Source organism: Solanum tuberosum, unplaced genomic scaffold, assembly GCF_000226075.1.
Source record: "Solanum tuberosum cultivar DM 1-3 516 R44 unplaced genomic scaffold, SolTub_3.0 scf00192, whole genome shotgun sequence".
Classification (NCBI taxonomy): domain Eukaryota; kingdom Viridiplantae; phylum Streptophyta; class Magnoliopsida; order Solanales; family Solanaceae; genus Solanum; species Solanum tuberosum.
The window spans coordinates 137,469-154,820 of record NW_006239115.1 but is presented as its reverse complement, the minus strand read 5'-3'; the positions used below and the strand labels follow the sequence as shown (position 1 = coordinate 154,820).

General features: G+C 32.9%; 2 protein-coding genes across 4 annotated transcripts; one reads left to right on the top strand and one right to left on the bottom strand.

Moving 5' to 3' along the window:
• Positions 1-707: 707 nt before the first annotated feature.
• LOC102591369 (myb-like protein Q) lies at positions 708-3,543 on the top strand. The gene is made up of 3 exons (XM_006355094.2): positions 708-1,860; positions 2,065-2,574; positions 3,032-3,543. Exons 1-3 carry the CDS (start codon positions 1,386-1,388, stop codon positions 3,334-3,336), a joined length of 1,290 nt encoding a protein of 429 aa, XP_006355156.2. The 5' UTR covers positions 708-1,385; the 3' UTR covers positions 3,337-3,543.
• Positions 3,544-10,027: 6,484 nt separating this feature from the next.
• LOC102603307 (cyclic dof factor 1) lies at positions 10,028-12,979 on the bottom strand. 3 transcript variants are annotated; one of them, NM_001318682.1, is given in 3 exon segments: positions 10,489-10,501; positions 10,504-11,534; positions 12,507-12,638. In NM_001318682.1, coding segments are annotated over 3 exon segments (1,176 nt in total).
• Between the last annotated feature and the right edge of the window lie 4,373 nt (positions 12,980-17,352).

The following is a 17,352-nucleotide window of genomic DNA, read 5'->3' as shown; positions in this document are numbered from 1 at the left end:
TTGAAACGGATGGAGTATTAATTTTTAAAAAGAAAAGATGCAAGACAAATGAATTGAAATGGAGAGGATATAATTATTTTTTCATACCACTTTATATGATTTTTTTTATATATATAATGAGATGATTATAACTAAACAAATATAATTTATCTTAAATTATAAGTCGGTATGGAAACTAAGAATTCGAATATAACTTATTAAGACTTAAATTTGTTATTTTAAAATTTAGAATTTATAAAGTCAAAATTATAACTTTAATAATGTCATAAATTTTAGGTCTTTATTTCTTTTTTAAATTGCATGCTCAAACAAACACATTATATTTATATTTTTATTGTTTCATCAAACATATGTTATGTCTTATGTTTGTCCTTTCTAATCGTTTAAAATGAGATTAAGAATTAGTACTACATTTTTAATAAAGTTGACCGACAACTCATTCTTAAAAGCCCCTTTTTCATACATTATTATTATAATATAATGTCCTAGTTAAAACTACATAATAATAATAAAGAAAAATGTCCTCTTGTGACTAAAATATACACATATCAAACGTTTTAATTTTGCTTATTTCAGACATGCTGCAGCAATAATGTTGTCGACATAAATGAAATAAATAAATAAATGAATAAATCATTATTTTTTTCTTCAAGAAAATAGTTTTTAACTTTATATTATACATTTATATAAGTAGGGTAACCATTTGGGGTCAGTTAACATCAGGTTTGTTATGTGTTTCTCTTGTCAAAACACACATACAAAAGCACACACAAACACAAAACACAAACACAAACACAATAACAAAATCCCTCAAAAGAGTCAGAGAAGAAGCAAAGGGGAAAAAGGGGTTGTGAAAAAATAGAGGTTTTTGAGGTTTTCTGTTAGGAGAAGAAAAAACACACACTTTTTATCTGTTTCTTGATATATAGAGAAGTAGTAAAGATTGTTCCTTTATCTCATTTTCTTGATTTTGTTCTTCAAGAATGTTGTAAAGATCAAATCTTTATGCAACAAAAGTCTCATGTCATCATCAACATCATCATTTTGTTCTTGTTTTTGGTGTTGTTCTCTTATGGGGTGCTAGCTACTTCAATGGGGTTGTTTTCTTGATATACAAAAAGTAGTAAAGATTGTTCCTTCATCTCATTTTCTTGAATTTTGGTTCAAGAATGTTGTAAAGATCAAATCTTTATGCACCAAAAATTTCATGTCATCATCAACATCATTTTCTTGTTCTTGTTGCTTTTCTTCTATGGTTGCTAGCTACTTCAGTGGGGTTGTTTTATTGATATAGAAATAGTAGTCAAGTTTCTTCCTTTATCTCATTTTCTTGAATTTTGTTCAAGAATGTTGTAAAGATCAAATCTTTAAGCACAAAAAGTCTCATGTCATCAACATCATCATCTTGTTCTTGTTCTCCTATGGGTACTTCAATGGGGATGTTTTTTGCTGATATGAATTCACTCTCTATAAACACTCCAAAAAGTCTTGATGAGGGTAAAGGGAGGAGGAGGGGTTCTTGGGATTTTCAATTCTTGAATAAAGGGGGGTCTTTTTTTTCTTCTCAGAGTCTTGATGAAGCCCAAAATAGTGAAGAAAATAATGGGACTATTGATCTTAATGCTTCTTGTTTCAATGAAGAGAATCCAATTACAATGCATAGTACTTTTAACAGTAATAATAATAGTAGTAGTAGTGGTTGTGGTGGTAATAATGGCAAGGAAACAGAGAATGGACAATCAAAGCTTTGTGCTAGAGGTCATTGGAGACCAGCTGAAGATGCTAAGCTTAAAGAACTTGTTGCTATTTATGGCCCTCAGAATTGGAACCTTATTGCAGAAAAGTTAGAAGGAAGGTCAGGTAAGAAATAAAAATCTCATCTTTTTCAAGATTCTAGTTGATTATCGGAAATAGTCTCTCTATCTCCCCAAGATGGTCTAACGTCTGTGTATACTCTATTCTTCAAGATTCATAATGCCCCCTTTTCATTATGTTAGATGTTGTATCTTTTTTCAAGATTCATAATGCCCCCTTTTCATTTATTCTTCTTGTTTTGGTGTGAAGGAAAAAGTTGTAGATTGAGATGGTTTAACCAGTTAGATCCAAGAATCAACAGAAGGGCATTTAGTGAAGAGGAAGAGGAAAGATTAATGGCTGCTCATAGATTGTATGGTAACAAATGGGCAATGATAGCAAGACTATTTCCAGGGAGAACAGACAATGCAGTGAAGAACCATTGGCATGTAATAATGGCTAGAAAATATAGAGAACAATCAAGTGCTTATAGGAGGAGAAAAATGGGACAATTTGTTTACAGAAGATCAACAACTACAGTAGTTGAAGAAGCAGAAAATTCAAGTGGCCAAAATTCTGTTAACCACTTTGCTGGCACTTGTAGTATGAAAATGAATAATGATGGTCCAAATGGTTGGGTTGTTTATGGACCAAATGGCTCACCCCACATGGCTGCTTCTGCTGGAGAAGCAGCAGCAACTCCTAGTAGCACCAATAATGTGCCTCTCTATTCTCCATACTCACCATTTTGTGCTCCCCCTTTTGACTCATTACCTGCAGGTATATATATCTGTCTTTCACTTTAAACAATTGTTTCATTTTACATTAAATTCCTCCCACTTTTTGGATCATATTTGGTTGAACTTGAAGAAAAATACAAGTTTCTTGAAGTTTGAAGTCATAAAAAGTGCAGCTTGAAGTATAAGTTGTGTTTTGAACATGATAAAAATCTAAACTTTTTGCAATTTCAAGTTGAAACCTATGTTTGCTCAAACTCCTAAAAATGTCGACGGATGCGTGTTGAATTAGTGCTTTTTGCAACTTCATGTTGCTCTAACTTTTCAAAAATGTCTACGGGTGTGTTGATTTTTTGAAAAGTAGTGTATTTTTGAACGATTTAACACCGTGCGACATCATTTTTGAAGAGTCAAAGCAACATAAGGTTGAAACAATAGACAAAATTGTATGTTTCTTTATGGTTAGTTATGAATGTTGGTTTTTCTTGATTTGGTTGAAGGTCATTGTGGGAATGAGATGATGAATATTCTAAACCAACAAGCAGGCAGATCTTGGGATAGGCAAAGGGAAATTACTCATCAACACCACCAACATTCATCTAATTCATTAATGATGATGAATAGTATGCAACAAGATCAATCACAATATGTCTTGCAGTTTCCTTATGTTGCACAAATTTCATCATCATCAACAGAACAAGGACTAGTAAAAGAGGACAAAAGAAGCAACAACAACAGTGATAATACCACAATTGCACCACCAACACCACCATTTATAGACTTTCTTGGAGTAGGAGCCACTTGAATAATTGAAAAAGGTCCCCATCCCCCCTCCCCCCCACCCCACCACCTTTTGAGTCTTTACAATGAGATGGTAACAGTATTAGTAGCATGTAACAAGTATTTTAGTTTTCTCATTCTGTTATTATGTGTCAATTTGTGACACTGAAATATCAAAAAGTATAAAAAAAACTCCACTTTGCAAACTGTTAACAACAAGGTGTTGTCACTTCTTTGCCTTTTTACACATTTGTTTTAGTAGTGAGATCAAATAGTGTGACCACAATAAAGTTCATAATTTTTTGGTCATTGAAATTAAATTTTAAGGGGGGGAGGGGGTGTTGTAAAGCAAGAAAAGTGGGGAAATTGAAGACATCCTTTTCTCATGATCCTGCCAAAAAAACAGGCAGAAATTCAGGGGTCCTGAACACCAAAAACTTTATATAAGTTGCTATTTTATGCATTCAATTATGGTAACTGTTAAACATACATTGGCCTCAGCAGAATCTTTATGTCACCAACATGAGAGTGCTTATTTGGAACTGTTCCAACAGTTCAATACAAGACAATTCCTCACCCAACTACCCCTCCCCCCCCTCTCATCATACAACAATATATCATGTATGCGAATTCAGATTTAGTTGAAAAAGAATGTCACATACCAAGGCGGATTCACACCTTTAGGAGGGGTGCACGTGCACCCGTTAACTTTGAAAAAAAATCATATGTATATATGTATATCTATTTTGAAAAACTGGCAGAAACTAAAATATAGTAAACAGTACACCCATGAACTAAGGTAATATTGGTACACCCAAAGTCTTCAAATTCAGAATTCGCATCTGACTCACATATATCATGGTGGCGAAGCTAAGAATTTTGATAAAGATATTTAAGATAAATTATGCACTATGTAAGATACATACATAGTTTTTCTTTGTTCCAATTTGAATACACAAAAATTTTAAAAAATAATTAAATATTTTTTAAACTTTTAGACCTATAATTTTTTTTTGAAGTTTATTGTCTTAAATTTGACAAATTTTGTGTGATTCTGATATTTTGTATGCAAGGTGGAATGCATAGTAATATGTCTGAAAAGTCAAAATTAAAGTATTTTTGAAAAAAGCTACTTTTTCTATTCCATAAATGAAACTTTTTGTCTTTTTAGTCCATCCCACTAAAAGGCCATCTTACTATAATTAGAAACAATTTAACTTTAAAATACTTATTTTATTCTTAGTGAAATGATTTTCAACTGCATAAAAAAATTGTTTTAAATCACAAGTTTCAAAAATCTTTTTTTTACTTAAACACCGTGCCAAATCAAATAATTCTACATAAAATGAAACGGATAAAGTGAAAGACATTATGATAAAGGCGGACTAAGCAGAAAAGTAAGACAAACAAATTACTGCGGAGTGAATAATGAAAAGTGAAAAAAGTTGAAAGAGGGGGGTGGGGGAGGGGGGCATGTATACAGGTAGTTCCCTGTAATACGCATAAAATTTGGTGGAGCAGTGAGTGAAAGAGATTGCAAAATGTGCATGTTTCAACTTTCTGTTACAAATGAGTTGACACACATGCTTTTACTGACCTAATCATCTTCTTACATATTTCATCTTTTTACATACACACGGGACATGTGTTATGCTACTTGGGGTGAATTTATAGGTTAAAATATGATGTACGTGAATTCATAATTTCGTTATAAAATTAAATATTTTATCTATAAATATGTCGTAGAATTGATATGCTACTATTTGTTGGTAGTTTTGCTACAATAACGCTAATTAATACTGCATTTGATCGAATGTTATGTTGTTTACTTAGAGTGATATTTTATAAATTCTAGATTCATCACTGGTGCGAGCTACGTGTACACTTGTAATCTAATTACTACAAGAAACAGTTAAAAGGAAGGAGCTATGAGCTAGCACCTGAAATGGATAAATGGGATTATACGTACAAATATAAGAGTTCATCGTTATAGTTATTTCAAACTAATAACAAATCTTCCAAGTGAAGAAGAAGAAATAAAAAGAAAGGAGGGAAGTTTCTAAAATTAATCTAAGCAACTAAGAAATAACAAAGGTTAAAATCCTCATATTGAGAGCTAAATAAATTCTATAATGATGAACTAATATAGTAGAAGTGTATAACCATATTTATTTATATAATAATTTTATATTGGTATTCATGAAAATTTAAATGTGATATATCTGATATACATAATATATAATATGATATACAATGTCAAGAAGCATTTTCCACATCTGATTATTTTTTATATATTTATCTCTTCGACGGAACTGTTAATCATAGTATATATTGAATCCCCTATAGCTTTTTGTGTGTTTCTTTTTCTCCATATTTTGAATGTTCTACTGAAAATTTTGATTTCACCACTACTTTGTCGCCGGAAGACACCATTATTTACCATTTTTTTATTGAATTAGGTGTTAAAGGCGACAAAATTCTATCTGGCGTTATTTCTCATGCCCAAATTTCTATTAATAAAATTATATTTTGGACATTGGAATCTGTGTCGGCCGTAATAATTTATAAAGCAATGCATATTGCTTGATGAATTATAAAATTACGTATACTATAGAAAATGTTAGTACGTAATAAGATCTGATCCAAAAATATATATATAAGATTATAAAATCTGCACTATGTCATACATGATTCACATATAGGGACATATATTTATTTTTATTACCTCTCTCCGGTTTTATTTTATGATCCACCCATCGCACGAGTACATATATCAGTTTCTATTACTTCCTTTGCTTCAATTTGTTTGTCTGATTTGATTTGACATGAAATTTAATAGAATAAAAAGATTTTTGAATCTAAAATCATGATAAAAGCTTGCAATATAATAATAGGAAAAAACCTCGCTCCGCTCTACATAACATTTTTTTTTTCATTTTCAACCCTCTCTGATATTATTTTAACCTAAAAATAGTGGACACAAACAAATATGGCAACAGTAGAATATCCTTTTTCTTATGAATATATGAGTATTACATAGGGTGCTATATGAAAACACTTAGGGGTCGTTTGGTTTGAAAATGAGTTATGATGGGATAAGTTATGTTGGGATAAGTTATGTTGGGATTAGTTATGATGGGATAAGTTGTGTTGGGATTATTTTTTATTGAGTGTTTGGTTTGTTGTATTCAAAATAATAAATTTTAAGAACAATTTATTTGTTTACAAAAATGCCCTTCATTAATGTAAAAAGTGATATAACAAAAGGGTTGAAAGAGACATTTTTGTCATTTACCTATTTATCCCGGGATAAGTTATCCCGGGATTACTATACCACCCTAGGTTAGGGATAACTTATCCCGGTACTAATTATTAATCCCGGGATAAGTTATCCCGAACTTGCCAACCAAACAACAAAATAAGCGGTACTATAATTTAATCCCGGGACTATTTGGTATTATCCCTCACACCAAACGACCCCTTAGATTGTTGTTTGATATTTGACAAGATTTTATTAGTTTTACATGCAATTTTACATGTTACGTACGTTATGTACCTAGTAATGTCTTCACATGAAATCAACACATTATTCTTACGTTGTTGTCCACTCCATCCCTCCATGCAACAAAATCAAGCAAGGTCCTTACTTGCACCAATACCAAGAGAAAAAAAAAACTAAAGTGCTAACTAATTTTGTATGATTTTTTAAAATTGCCTAAATAATGATTAAGTACCTAAATAAGTTATATAAAGTGTATTTATTATTTTATGTGAAATAAATGAAGAATAACAATGTGTATTAGTAATATGAAGATTAAAATAGTGAAATGATATAATCACAATACAAATTGTATACGTAGTTTCAAATAAAGATAATCCAACTAATGTTTCTTTCTTCCGAAGAAAGAAAAAAAAACTCTCTCCTAGTATCGGATGTATAAGATTATTTCCTCTCAGGATAAAATGATTAAATTATATTGATATAGCGATAAAGCTATTTTTTGAGGTTTGTTGAGTAGTGGTACTTCCTATCATAGTGCAAGTATTTGTTGAGTCTCACATTTGGTGAAGGATATAGGTACTTTCATCTTCTAATTTTAACTTGGACAATCATCCTCTTACAAGTTTTTTTTTTTTTGGTTGAGTTAAACTGAAATTTCATATTTTTACATGATATCAAAGTCAGAACAGACTTCCAATATAATTAATCAAGAAGCAAGGTGAAATTGAATGGTTAGAAGGAATAAAGAAAAAGGGGTTGTTAATTATACCCCTACACTTATGTGAGTGTCCAATCACCTTGAAACTTGAATTTTTGAATTTTGAAATTATGTTTAAATATGTATTTTGCTTAAAATATAAATAATTTTTTTTGTGAGTGAGACTCTCAAAAACTAGTCTAATTTGGGCTTTTTCAGTAGGTCTTGGAGCATGGGCTGATAGGGCTCAAAGGTTGCTGGGCTTGGGCCATTTCTTTGTTAGAAGTTGATATGGATCTATTACAACTACTTCTAACTTCCTTCTTCGTTCGTTTCAATTAATTTTTCTTAATTTTTTAGTCTGTTTAAAAAAGAGTGTCTCTTTTCTTTTTGGAAATTCTTTATTTTTTAACTTTTACGCATAAAATATTTAAGATCATAAAATTTAAAAATATTTTGATACATTTTACCTATCTTTAGTTAAAAATGAGGAGATTAAAAAAACAAAATTCTCATAAGTGGAGTAAGCCTTACGAAAGGCTTGGACTCAAATTCTATGTATTTTTTTCATCACATTTGTCTCGCGTACAGTCATTTATCTATTAAAAAACTATGGGTAAATGATACATTATTATATATATTCTCTCTTTAATTGTTACTCTGAAGGTTAAATTATTTTATTTCGATATAAACATTGAATGTTAATTTAATGTAATCTTACGAGTGAAGTTTAGGAAGGATATGATATAAGCAAATCTTATGTCTATATATCTTATGGGGTAGAAAGACTCTTTTCGGTAGATTTTTGTCTCAAAAAAAGTGTTATCATCAAAGTAGTAATGGAAGTAAAGTAATGACCGTCAATAGGAAGATGAACAAAGCAAATGAAACAACATGTAATAGTAAATTGGAAAAAAAGACACTACCCGAATACAAACTAATATTACTGACTATGAAGAAGAAGAGACTAGACCATGTCTCTACATAAAAGTACTAATAACAAAATTCAACTACCTATTACCTTTCTACCCTAATCCTCGACCTTCATATCTTCTTATCTACATCATGTCCTCGATAAGTTAAATATGTGTCATGTGTTGTCTAATCAACACCCCCACTCCCTTTCTACTTCGATCTACCTCTATCTCTCCTACAATTTATTATAGTCAATCTTTCACATTTCCTTACTGGTGCTTCTGTACATCTTCTTTTCACGTGTCCACCAAAGTTTCTTCTCATTTACACAAATATTATGCATTTCTAATTAAATGAGGTTCTCTTTAAAATCAAACAAATGTCCTAAATGAAGGAAAAGCACTAAATTTAGATCCAAGAAACTAAAAGTAATTTAAAGCTTAACATGCACTTTGGTCTAGGGTCCCATAGAACAACACATTTTTTAAAGAAAATATGTGGTTCAAAAAGCTAATGGGGGTGATGAAAATATTGGTGTCTTAACTTGAAAGAACAGTCAGGAAAACATACAACTGGCCGGTCCAACATTAAATATTTTTAATGTATAGTTTTTATTCAAATCATGACATATATCTACCTTATTGTCAACTAATGGATAAACCATAAATTATATGTCTATCTCTCATTGGTTAAAATATAAAGTTATATACTTGGAAAAAGAAACCAAAAAGTAAGAAGAAAAAGAGAACTTTATCCTCAAATTTCCACCTTTTTAGCATATGTAAGGAATTAAGAATAGATCCTTTTTGCCATGAAAGTGAAAGATGCATTGACACCTTTATTTTTTCTATCAAGAAAAAAATTCTACTTTATCTACACAAAATTTGGGGGGACCTGCCATGTCCTTATGTTATTTTTCCTTCCTAAAATGTCCAATTTATAGTCAATTTTCTCTTTTTCTCAATGAGCTGTTTGTTTGTTAACCCTATATGCTCTGCGTAATATAATGTTTACCCTAAAAATTATCATGATTTGTGGTTGAAGTTCAAATACTTGGTGGTGGTGATGTTTAGAATGGATCTTTTCATTTTTTTTGTCAATTCGTATCTGGTGTTTATGTCAAACTATTTAATCTTAACAGTCGAAAATTAAAGTGAGAACACGTATCGCTTAACTATGGTTAAACAATAAGTATTTGTATGAAACAACACATAATTTGGGTTCATTGATTTGATATAAACATTGAATACAAAAAATCTGTATTTTTTGTGGAAATAGATGTTCTTTTGTTGGATACAACAATCTTTGATGTTCTTTACTTTCAACATAAGTTATGTTGTTTGGATCTTTCAAAAATGAAATCAAATGTGTGTTAGATCTTTCAAAATTATGCAATTTTTTGAAAAATCGGTATAAGTTGGTGGTGTTTTTGGAGGATTCGAGCAACATAATTAGTGAAAGTAACCATAATATTAGGAGAGTGTAGTAGGATTTATTTCCTTAGCCAAGAAAGTGAATCTTTACAAGAAGTACAAAGCCCATTAATATGATTGATTTAGTATCATAAAAATAATGTAAATATTCAGAATAAAACTATCAATATGAGAAGTCAGTAAAAACTTCAGCTGCATCTTATTTATCTCTATCTATTAATAACTCTACAGGTCAATGTACAAGGTACACATAGTACTGCACAACTATAAAACTTGAAGACTCTGTGCATACTGTATCCTTCTCCTCCTAGACACAAGAACCCGCTATGCGCAGGTCCGAGGAAGGGCCAGTCCACAAAGGTCTATTGTACGCAGCTTTACCCTGCATTTCTGCAAGAGACTATTTCCATGATTAGGTGTTAGCTGCACTAACATCAATGATTGGTACTAGGCAACTATGAACCATGTTGTAAGTCTTATCATTGTGTGCTCTCGCGGAAATGAAGTGATCTAGACAAGGCTGCTGGATTAGCTTGCAGGGCAAAAGAAGTGTCATGTTCGCGATTTCTATGATCAGCTTTTGGATTGAAGGCACTGAAGAGCATTGTACCACGAGCCGAATCAATCTTCTCATTCCTGATACCTAGTGTTGACCATATAGAGCTTTTAGCCGCTTCATTTGGATCATGAATCCTTAATGTCTTTGGAATCAGTACACATCTCTCGCCTTCTCTATTCTGCAAATTAGCATCTCTTCTCCGTGATTGTGATGGATCAATCTTGCTTTCATCCCGAGAATGTTTTCCTAATGTTGGTGAAGTAGGACTGTTGTTCTGGACTGATGATTGATCAGAAGAAAGCCAAGGTACGTTCCAAGGGTTTGCTACGGTGCAGCCCCAGTACGGTGTTGCTGGATAGAATGATACTGGAAAGCCAGAATAAGGCCACGGAGCGCCCTGAAAGTACGGTACTTGAGGAGGAAATGGCTGGAAATTATTCCAATTTGCTAAATCATGAGTACCAGCACTGCTTTCTTTGTCAGTTACACTTGAGGCTGTACTACAAGTTCCATTTGATTGATCATTCCCGATTGCAGGCATTCTTCGTTCGGATCCATGGAATTCATTTCGATTCATATTATGTGAATTCTCAGCTAAGTTCAATGCAGAAACCATTGAATCACAAAGGGGTTTATCTGATCCAAATGTAAGGACAGTTCCATTTGTCCTTAAAGCAGGAAGATGCATTCCGTGAGCTGCTGCTTCGACCCGACCTGCTTGAAGAGGATAATTTGAAATGGAAGAACTCTTGTTCTTTCGGCGACCAGATCCCACAGGCACATTTCTCATTGTCCCTCCAGCAGTCCAATATCTCTGGCAGTTCTTGCAGAAGTAACGAGGCTGGTTGACGTTGTAATTGTTGTAATAACAGAACTTTGTTTCCATGCTATTACATCGCGGACATGGAATCAATTTATCAGGCTTCTTGAGTGCCTTTTCCTCACTCGAATCCTCCTCCTCGATAGATTTTGATGATAATGTTTCTTTATCTGCATCCTGCATCTTGATGTCATCGCTTATACCAGATGATGTTTCTGGTTCAATCGACGAGTCTGCAGTTGGATCGACAAGTTCATCATCTTGTTTGCTTTGTGTAAATTCTCCTTCTAAAGTGATCTGATCAATTGACAAGAAAAAAAAGGTCAGTTTGAGCTCTCTCACAACAAATCAAAACTATTCGTCACTGAAAAGACGACGATCTCATCATTTTAGCATAAGCAATTGAACAAGGTAAACGATCCGGGCATTTACGCCTAAATCTCCACTCCTAGCAGTTGTTAACAATTCCACTTGATAAAACACATAACAATATGATCACCATAAATACAAAAGTTTTACAACGCAGAGGATCTGAATATATACAACTACAATAACAACAACATACCCGGTGTAATCCCACAAATGGGATCTGAAGAGTGTAGGATGTACGTAGACGTTACCCTATCTTTTTAGGATAGAGAGACCGTTTCCGCTACACCCTCAGGATCTGAATATTTCAGGGCATATAATCCTTGTGCTTTCCAAATTACACAACTTTAACATACTTAACTCCAGAAACATATAAAAAAAATCTCTTGGAAAGTAAGATCATATCCATATATATATATATATATTTTAAATGTTGATTAACATCACCAGATCAAACATCAGAGTTCTATGGTATCTAAATTGAAAAAATAAAATAAAATATAATCCCAAAACAGTAAATTTCCAAATTCAAATACAGAAAAATAATGAGAAAACAATTCCCAAAACAGGGTCTTTCCTAAAACTGTTTTTTTTTACATTTCCATTTTAAGCTATGGTATCAAGAAAGAACCAATCTTTTCATAAAACAAAACTCACCCACATACTAAAACTCCGTCTAGTCGTAGATTTTGAAGTTGAAACTGGAAAATTTGAATTTTTACTTGAAAAAAAATGAGACAAGTCCTAAAAAGATCATATTTTTAAAAGTTTGATCAAATTTTATGGTCAAATAGATATATCAATTATAAAGTTTCAAACTTTATAACTAAAATTGGTGACCCAAATTCCATTTTTATTAACTCATGATATATTTATAAACAATTTGGTAAAAAGATTTACCTTATCATCATCAATTGAAAGAGGGGATGAGGTTGTATGATCATCATGAAGATAAACACAATTGGTTTCTTGTTGTGTCATACCAATTGTTTTACCAAACAGCTTAATAGCAGGATCTCTAACTTCAGACATTTTCTTGAATTCCTCTTCTCAATTCTTGATTTTCCTTCTTTTTTTTACAACACAAAAAGGGGGAAAGAAATCAAAGTAGTTTGTGTTACTTGAAAAAGGGTAAGATGGGAACAAATTTTTATCTTCTTGTTTTGTTTCTTTGATGTTTGGTGTCTTATAAGTTTTGGACTATGAGGACTATAGATGAAGAAGAAAAAGGGTTTTAGAAGTGGGGGGTGGGGTGGACACGTCACTAAAGGTAGAGGGATTTGTAGCCACAAATTTGTATGTGGCAATAGAGAAATCTTGATACATTTGGTTTGAGGGAGGGGAGAGTTGGTTTTGTTCTTTTTAGGTGTGTGTGGTTTGTTTGCTGTTTTTTTGATTCTGTACCCAAAACTAAAAGTAAAAAGGCAAGTGCTTTTGGTACTATTTTTTCCCTTTCTTATTTGTCCATGTCAGCAACTACTTTCCCAATTTTTTTCTCAAATAGATTTGGCCTAATACTAAAGAGAAAAAAAAGATTTGCCTTAATATTTATTTCTGTTTTAATTGTTTTTACTATCATGGATAAGAATGTTGTAGAAAGGTGGATTAGAATAGTTATGAAAATGGATTCTCTATCAAAAGTCATTACGTTTGAAGTGTGTGATCGACTCATCTAAAAACTTAAACTGTTAGAGAAAACATAATTTTATTATTTAATTGTATTTTCAACACACCTCCGCACGTGTGGTTCTATTTCTTTTTTCATGGGTCAAGTTCGTGGATTTTTTTTTCCATATAGGTGGCGGTAAAAAATTGATCTCAAGACTTTTGTCTTCTCTAATAACATGTACACTTGAATTAGGTGCTTCCACCTTCTATTCGAATGCTTCTTCTTTCTGCTTTTCAGTTGACCTGTTTATCCTTGTCTCATGGATTGTAAAAAATCCATTAATTCATCAAATGAAAAATTCTACAAGTCTTTAGATTCCTCAGTTAAAGTAACAACATGATTAAATTCAGAAGTTAAACTTCTCAAAAAACTGCAAGAACAATTTGATTAGTTATTTGGTCTATGTATGACCTCATTTGATAGATAATAGTCATTGTTGTAGAAAAGAAATTATGTGCAAATTCATTTCCTTGCATGATTAAAGTTTTAAACTCGTGTCGAAGAAATCAAAGTTTTATAACTATTACCTTTGATGTGCCTTGAAATTCAATTTGCAAAATTTTCCATGTTTGCCTTGAAGTGGTGGTTGTGACATTTCAACTTGGGATAAGTTGACATGTGCAAAACATAAAAGAGATGTTGGATATATAAGTAGGCATGTCTTACACATCAGTGACACGTTTTAATGTCGTACAACCTAGGCAAAATGGATAATATCATTAGCGGATTGGATTGTTACAGATGGTATCAGAGTCACTCTCGATGTGATTGTCGATGTGAGACAAAGTTCAATTGAGTTTAGACAAATCTCAGTAGGATGGGGCAAATCTCAGTGTTGAGTTTAGACAAACTCAATGTGGTAGGTCAAATCTCAACGAGGACGCTGAATCCATAAGAAATGGTATATGTGACACTCCAATTTAGGATAAGAAATCCTACATTAACAAAACAGATGAGAGATATTGTATATATAAGTAAGCTGACCTTACATACTAGTGACGTGTTTTAAGGTTGTGCGAACTTAGATTCAAAATAAACAATATCACTAGCGGACTGAATTGTTGAAATAAGATTGGAAAAACATCATGTACTCAATCCACTTAAACCATGATTGTTACCTCGCCACACCTACAATTTTTTGTGAAGCAACTAATCAAAAGGACTAAAGAAGCTCTTGAATGATATAATTCATCTAATTAAAAAAGAAGAAATGATCGACAGTCCAACAAGTTTATAAGGATGAAGTGAAGATAAAGTAGGGAGGTTTGGGCTCGCGGTTGACTTAGGTCTTTGAAAACATGGTTCTAGCCTCCATATCCCTTTAAGCTCATCTATTCATTGGGTGATCCATTGTTCTCGTTCGAGTGTTTGTTCATTGTTTAAGTTCATGACTGAGATTTATGTAACATCTCGCAATTTGAAATATCTAGGAAGAAGCTAAGAACTGGAAATAGTCATTTTTGGAAATAATGAAAATCTGGAAATTTGTCTCAAGTTAGGAAAAGTTGAGTTTTGGCCAACTTCAAACCGCCATAACTTCTAGCTCAGGATGAGTTAGGGTACTTCCAGATATGGTAGGAAAGATCTTGGAATGATCTTTTCAACGCTACTGAATTTGCGCAATTCCGAGTTTGTATGAGTGAGTTATAACCTTTGGAAGTTGGGTTGTTGGAATTAGGAAAGTCCAAATCCGGATTTTGAAAGGGTAGTTTGGTCTTTTCCTTACCCAACTTAATTAGTTCGTTTTAGAAGTTTAATTGGGGTAAAGTCAGATTTTAGTCAGTTTTAGAAAAATGATTTTCACGCTAGGGATTGGAGAAAGGAGAAAAGAGGAGAAATGAGAAGAACGTTCAAGATTCGTCGAGATTAGCTTGTGGATTTCGTCGGGGGTGATCCCTACAAGGTATGTGAGATCACATAGCGTTGGGTTAGTTCACCCACGTGCCAATCATGATTTATTTAAGCAAATTTAAGTTCTTGAAAGCTTAAAAATTGAGTTCTTGATGGGTTTGTTGAAGTTCTACTAAATTATTGATTTGTTGAAATCGTTGAGGAGTTGTTTGATCCGAATCCGTGATTTTAGGTTTGATTTTGAGTATAATCTGATGTACTTTGAACATTTAATCGATTCTAAGTGTTTGGGGAAAGAACCCATGGAGTTTAGAGGGTTTAGAGCTGGAAAACGAAGAAGAAATTTCGTTGGTCGAAATCTGGACATGCCTTCGCGTCGCGGACCTACTCCCCAGAACTGAGAAAAATCATTTCGCGTCGCGGACCGGTCACAGACCGTTCTTCCTCAAAAGTTATTTTTGAAACCAAAAATTAAATATCCCTCTGTGTCGCGGACCCACCCTCAAATATTAATTTTTGGTCTTTTCATGTTTAACCATCTAAAATCATTCTTAAACATCATGAGATCTTTCCAATTACAAATCACAATCCTTGAATCCATAATTCAATTCAAGGACCAGTTAAGAGTCAAGTCAAAAACAGTTAAGATCAAGGTCAAGAGAAGTTCTTAGAGTTTCCCAAAAGTCTTTTTCAAATGTTTTAACTTTGTTTTAAGACTTAAAGTTCGACTTGAGTAAAGAGTAAAGAGTAAAGAGTAAAGTTTGAAGTCCATTTCTTCAAAAGTATATGGGGACTATGTATTCCCAAAGGGTTTAAAATGTTTTCACATTTAAACAAGAAAGGAACCTCAATTTCCAAAGAGCCTTCGGGCTAGTTTTCAGAAAAGAGTAATCGCTTTTCAAATGAAGCAAAAGAGGAAACTTTGATTTTCAAGATAATCTTTGAGCTAAGTTTTGAGCAATTATCTGAAACCACAACAGGAAGTTATATTTTTAAACATAAAGAGCTAGTATCATATTTTGGGAGTAGTATTGAGCACCGATATGGGGGAGCATTCAGAGAACCCACAGCTCTATAAACCATGTAGCCATCATGGGTAGAAAAAAGTCATACATTTTAGATGAACCCTTAGTGCTTTTTAGCATAGACTAGTGGATCCACTTAGTGAGTTAGGTTTTATATCCCCGGCAAGGTATAGGACGGTCCTTGGTAGTGTGAGGTAAAACGTTGTATCATCACTATAGCTCTTAAGTGATGGTTGTCGATTAGAGAAACTCCCACAACAATATTTTATATTTTTATATACAAACAAAGTTCATATGTATCTTTGCATACATACAGAGTTATTATTGTATTTCTAAATACACAGAGTTGACATCATGTTTTAAACAACTTTTTCTTATATTGCACTTGTTTTTAAACTGTTATATATTGAAATGAGTTCAGTTATGTTGAGTTGAGTTGAGCCAGGTAAGTTTTTCAGTTCCTCCCAAATTCTTTTCAAGCTTAAGTTGTGTTTAGCATTCCAACTCGCATACTCGTACATTCAATGTATTGATGCCAGTTGGCCTGCATCATCTTATGATGCAGACGCTGGTAACCAGGATCAGCATCCAGCGCATCATTGATCCAGTTGAGCTTCAGAGTTGTTGATGAGCCTCATTGCATTCCGGAGGATCCCTTTTTTCATTACTTTATCATTTTAGTTCATTAGGATGTCGTGGGCCTGTCCCGACATCCATCTCAGTTGTTTTAGAGACTTCATAGATAGTCAGTCAGATGTTAGTTCATTCATCATCATTTTGTTATTGGCTTATGTTCATATTTGAGTTGCCATTTTAGCTAAGTTAAATGTTTATTTTTAAATCATTATGAGTTCAGTTTGAGACAGCTGAGTTATTTAGCATATGAATCATTTTCTTAATGCTTAAAGTCTTTTTCTGAGTAAGTAAGCCAGGCCAATGGTTCGCTTGGGGCCATCAATGGTTTTGAGTGTCGGCCACGTCCAGGGTGTAGTCTCGGGGTGTGACAAGTTATGCTCATTGCAGTCACCTTAACTTAGTCATTTATTAAGGTAAGAGTAAGATGACTTTTTCCCCCAGCTATACTGACTTTCACCATTAGCCATCATTTGCAATCATCATCACCAACCATTATTTCATCCACTAATCACTATAGATAATTATCATCTTATTCAACATTATATATCGCTAACTGCCATCATCA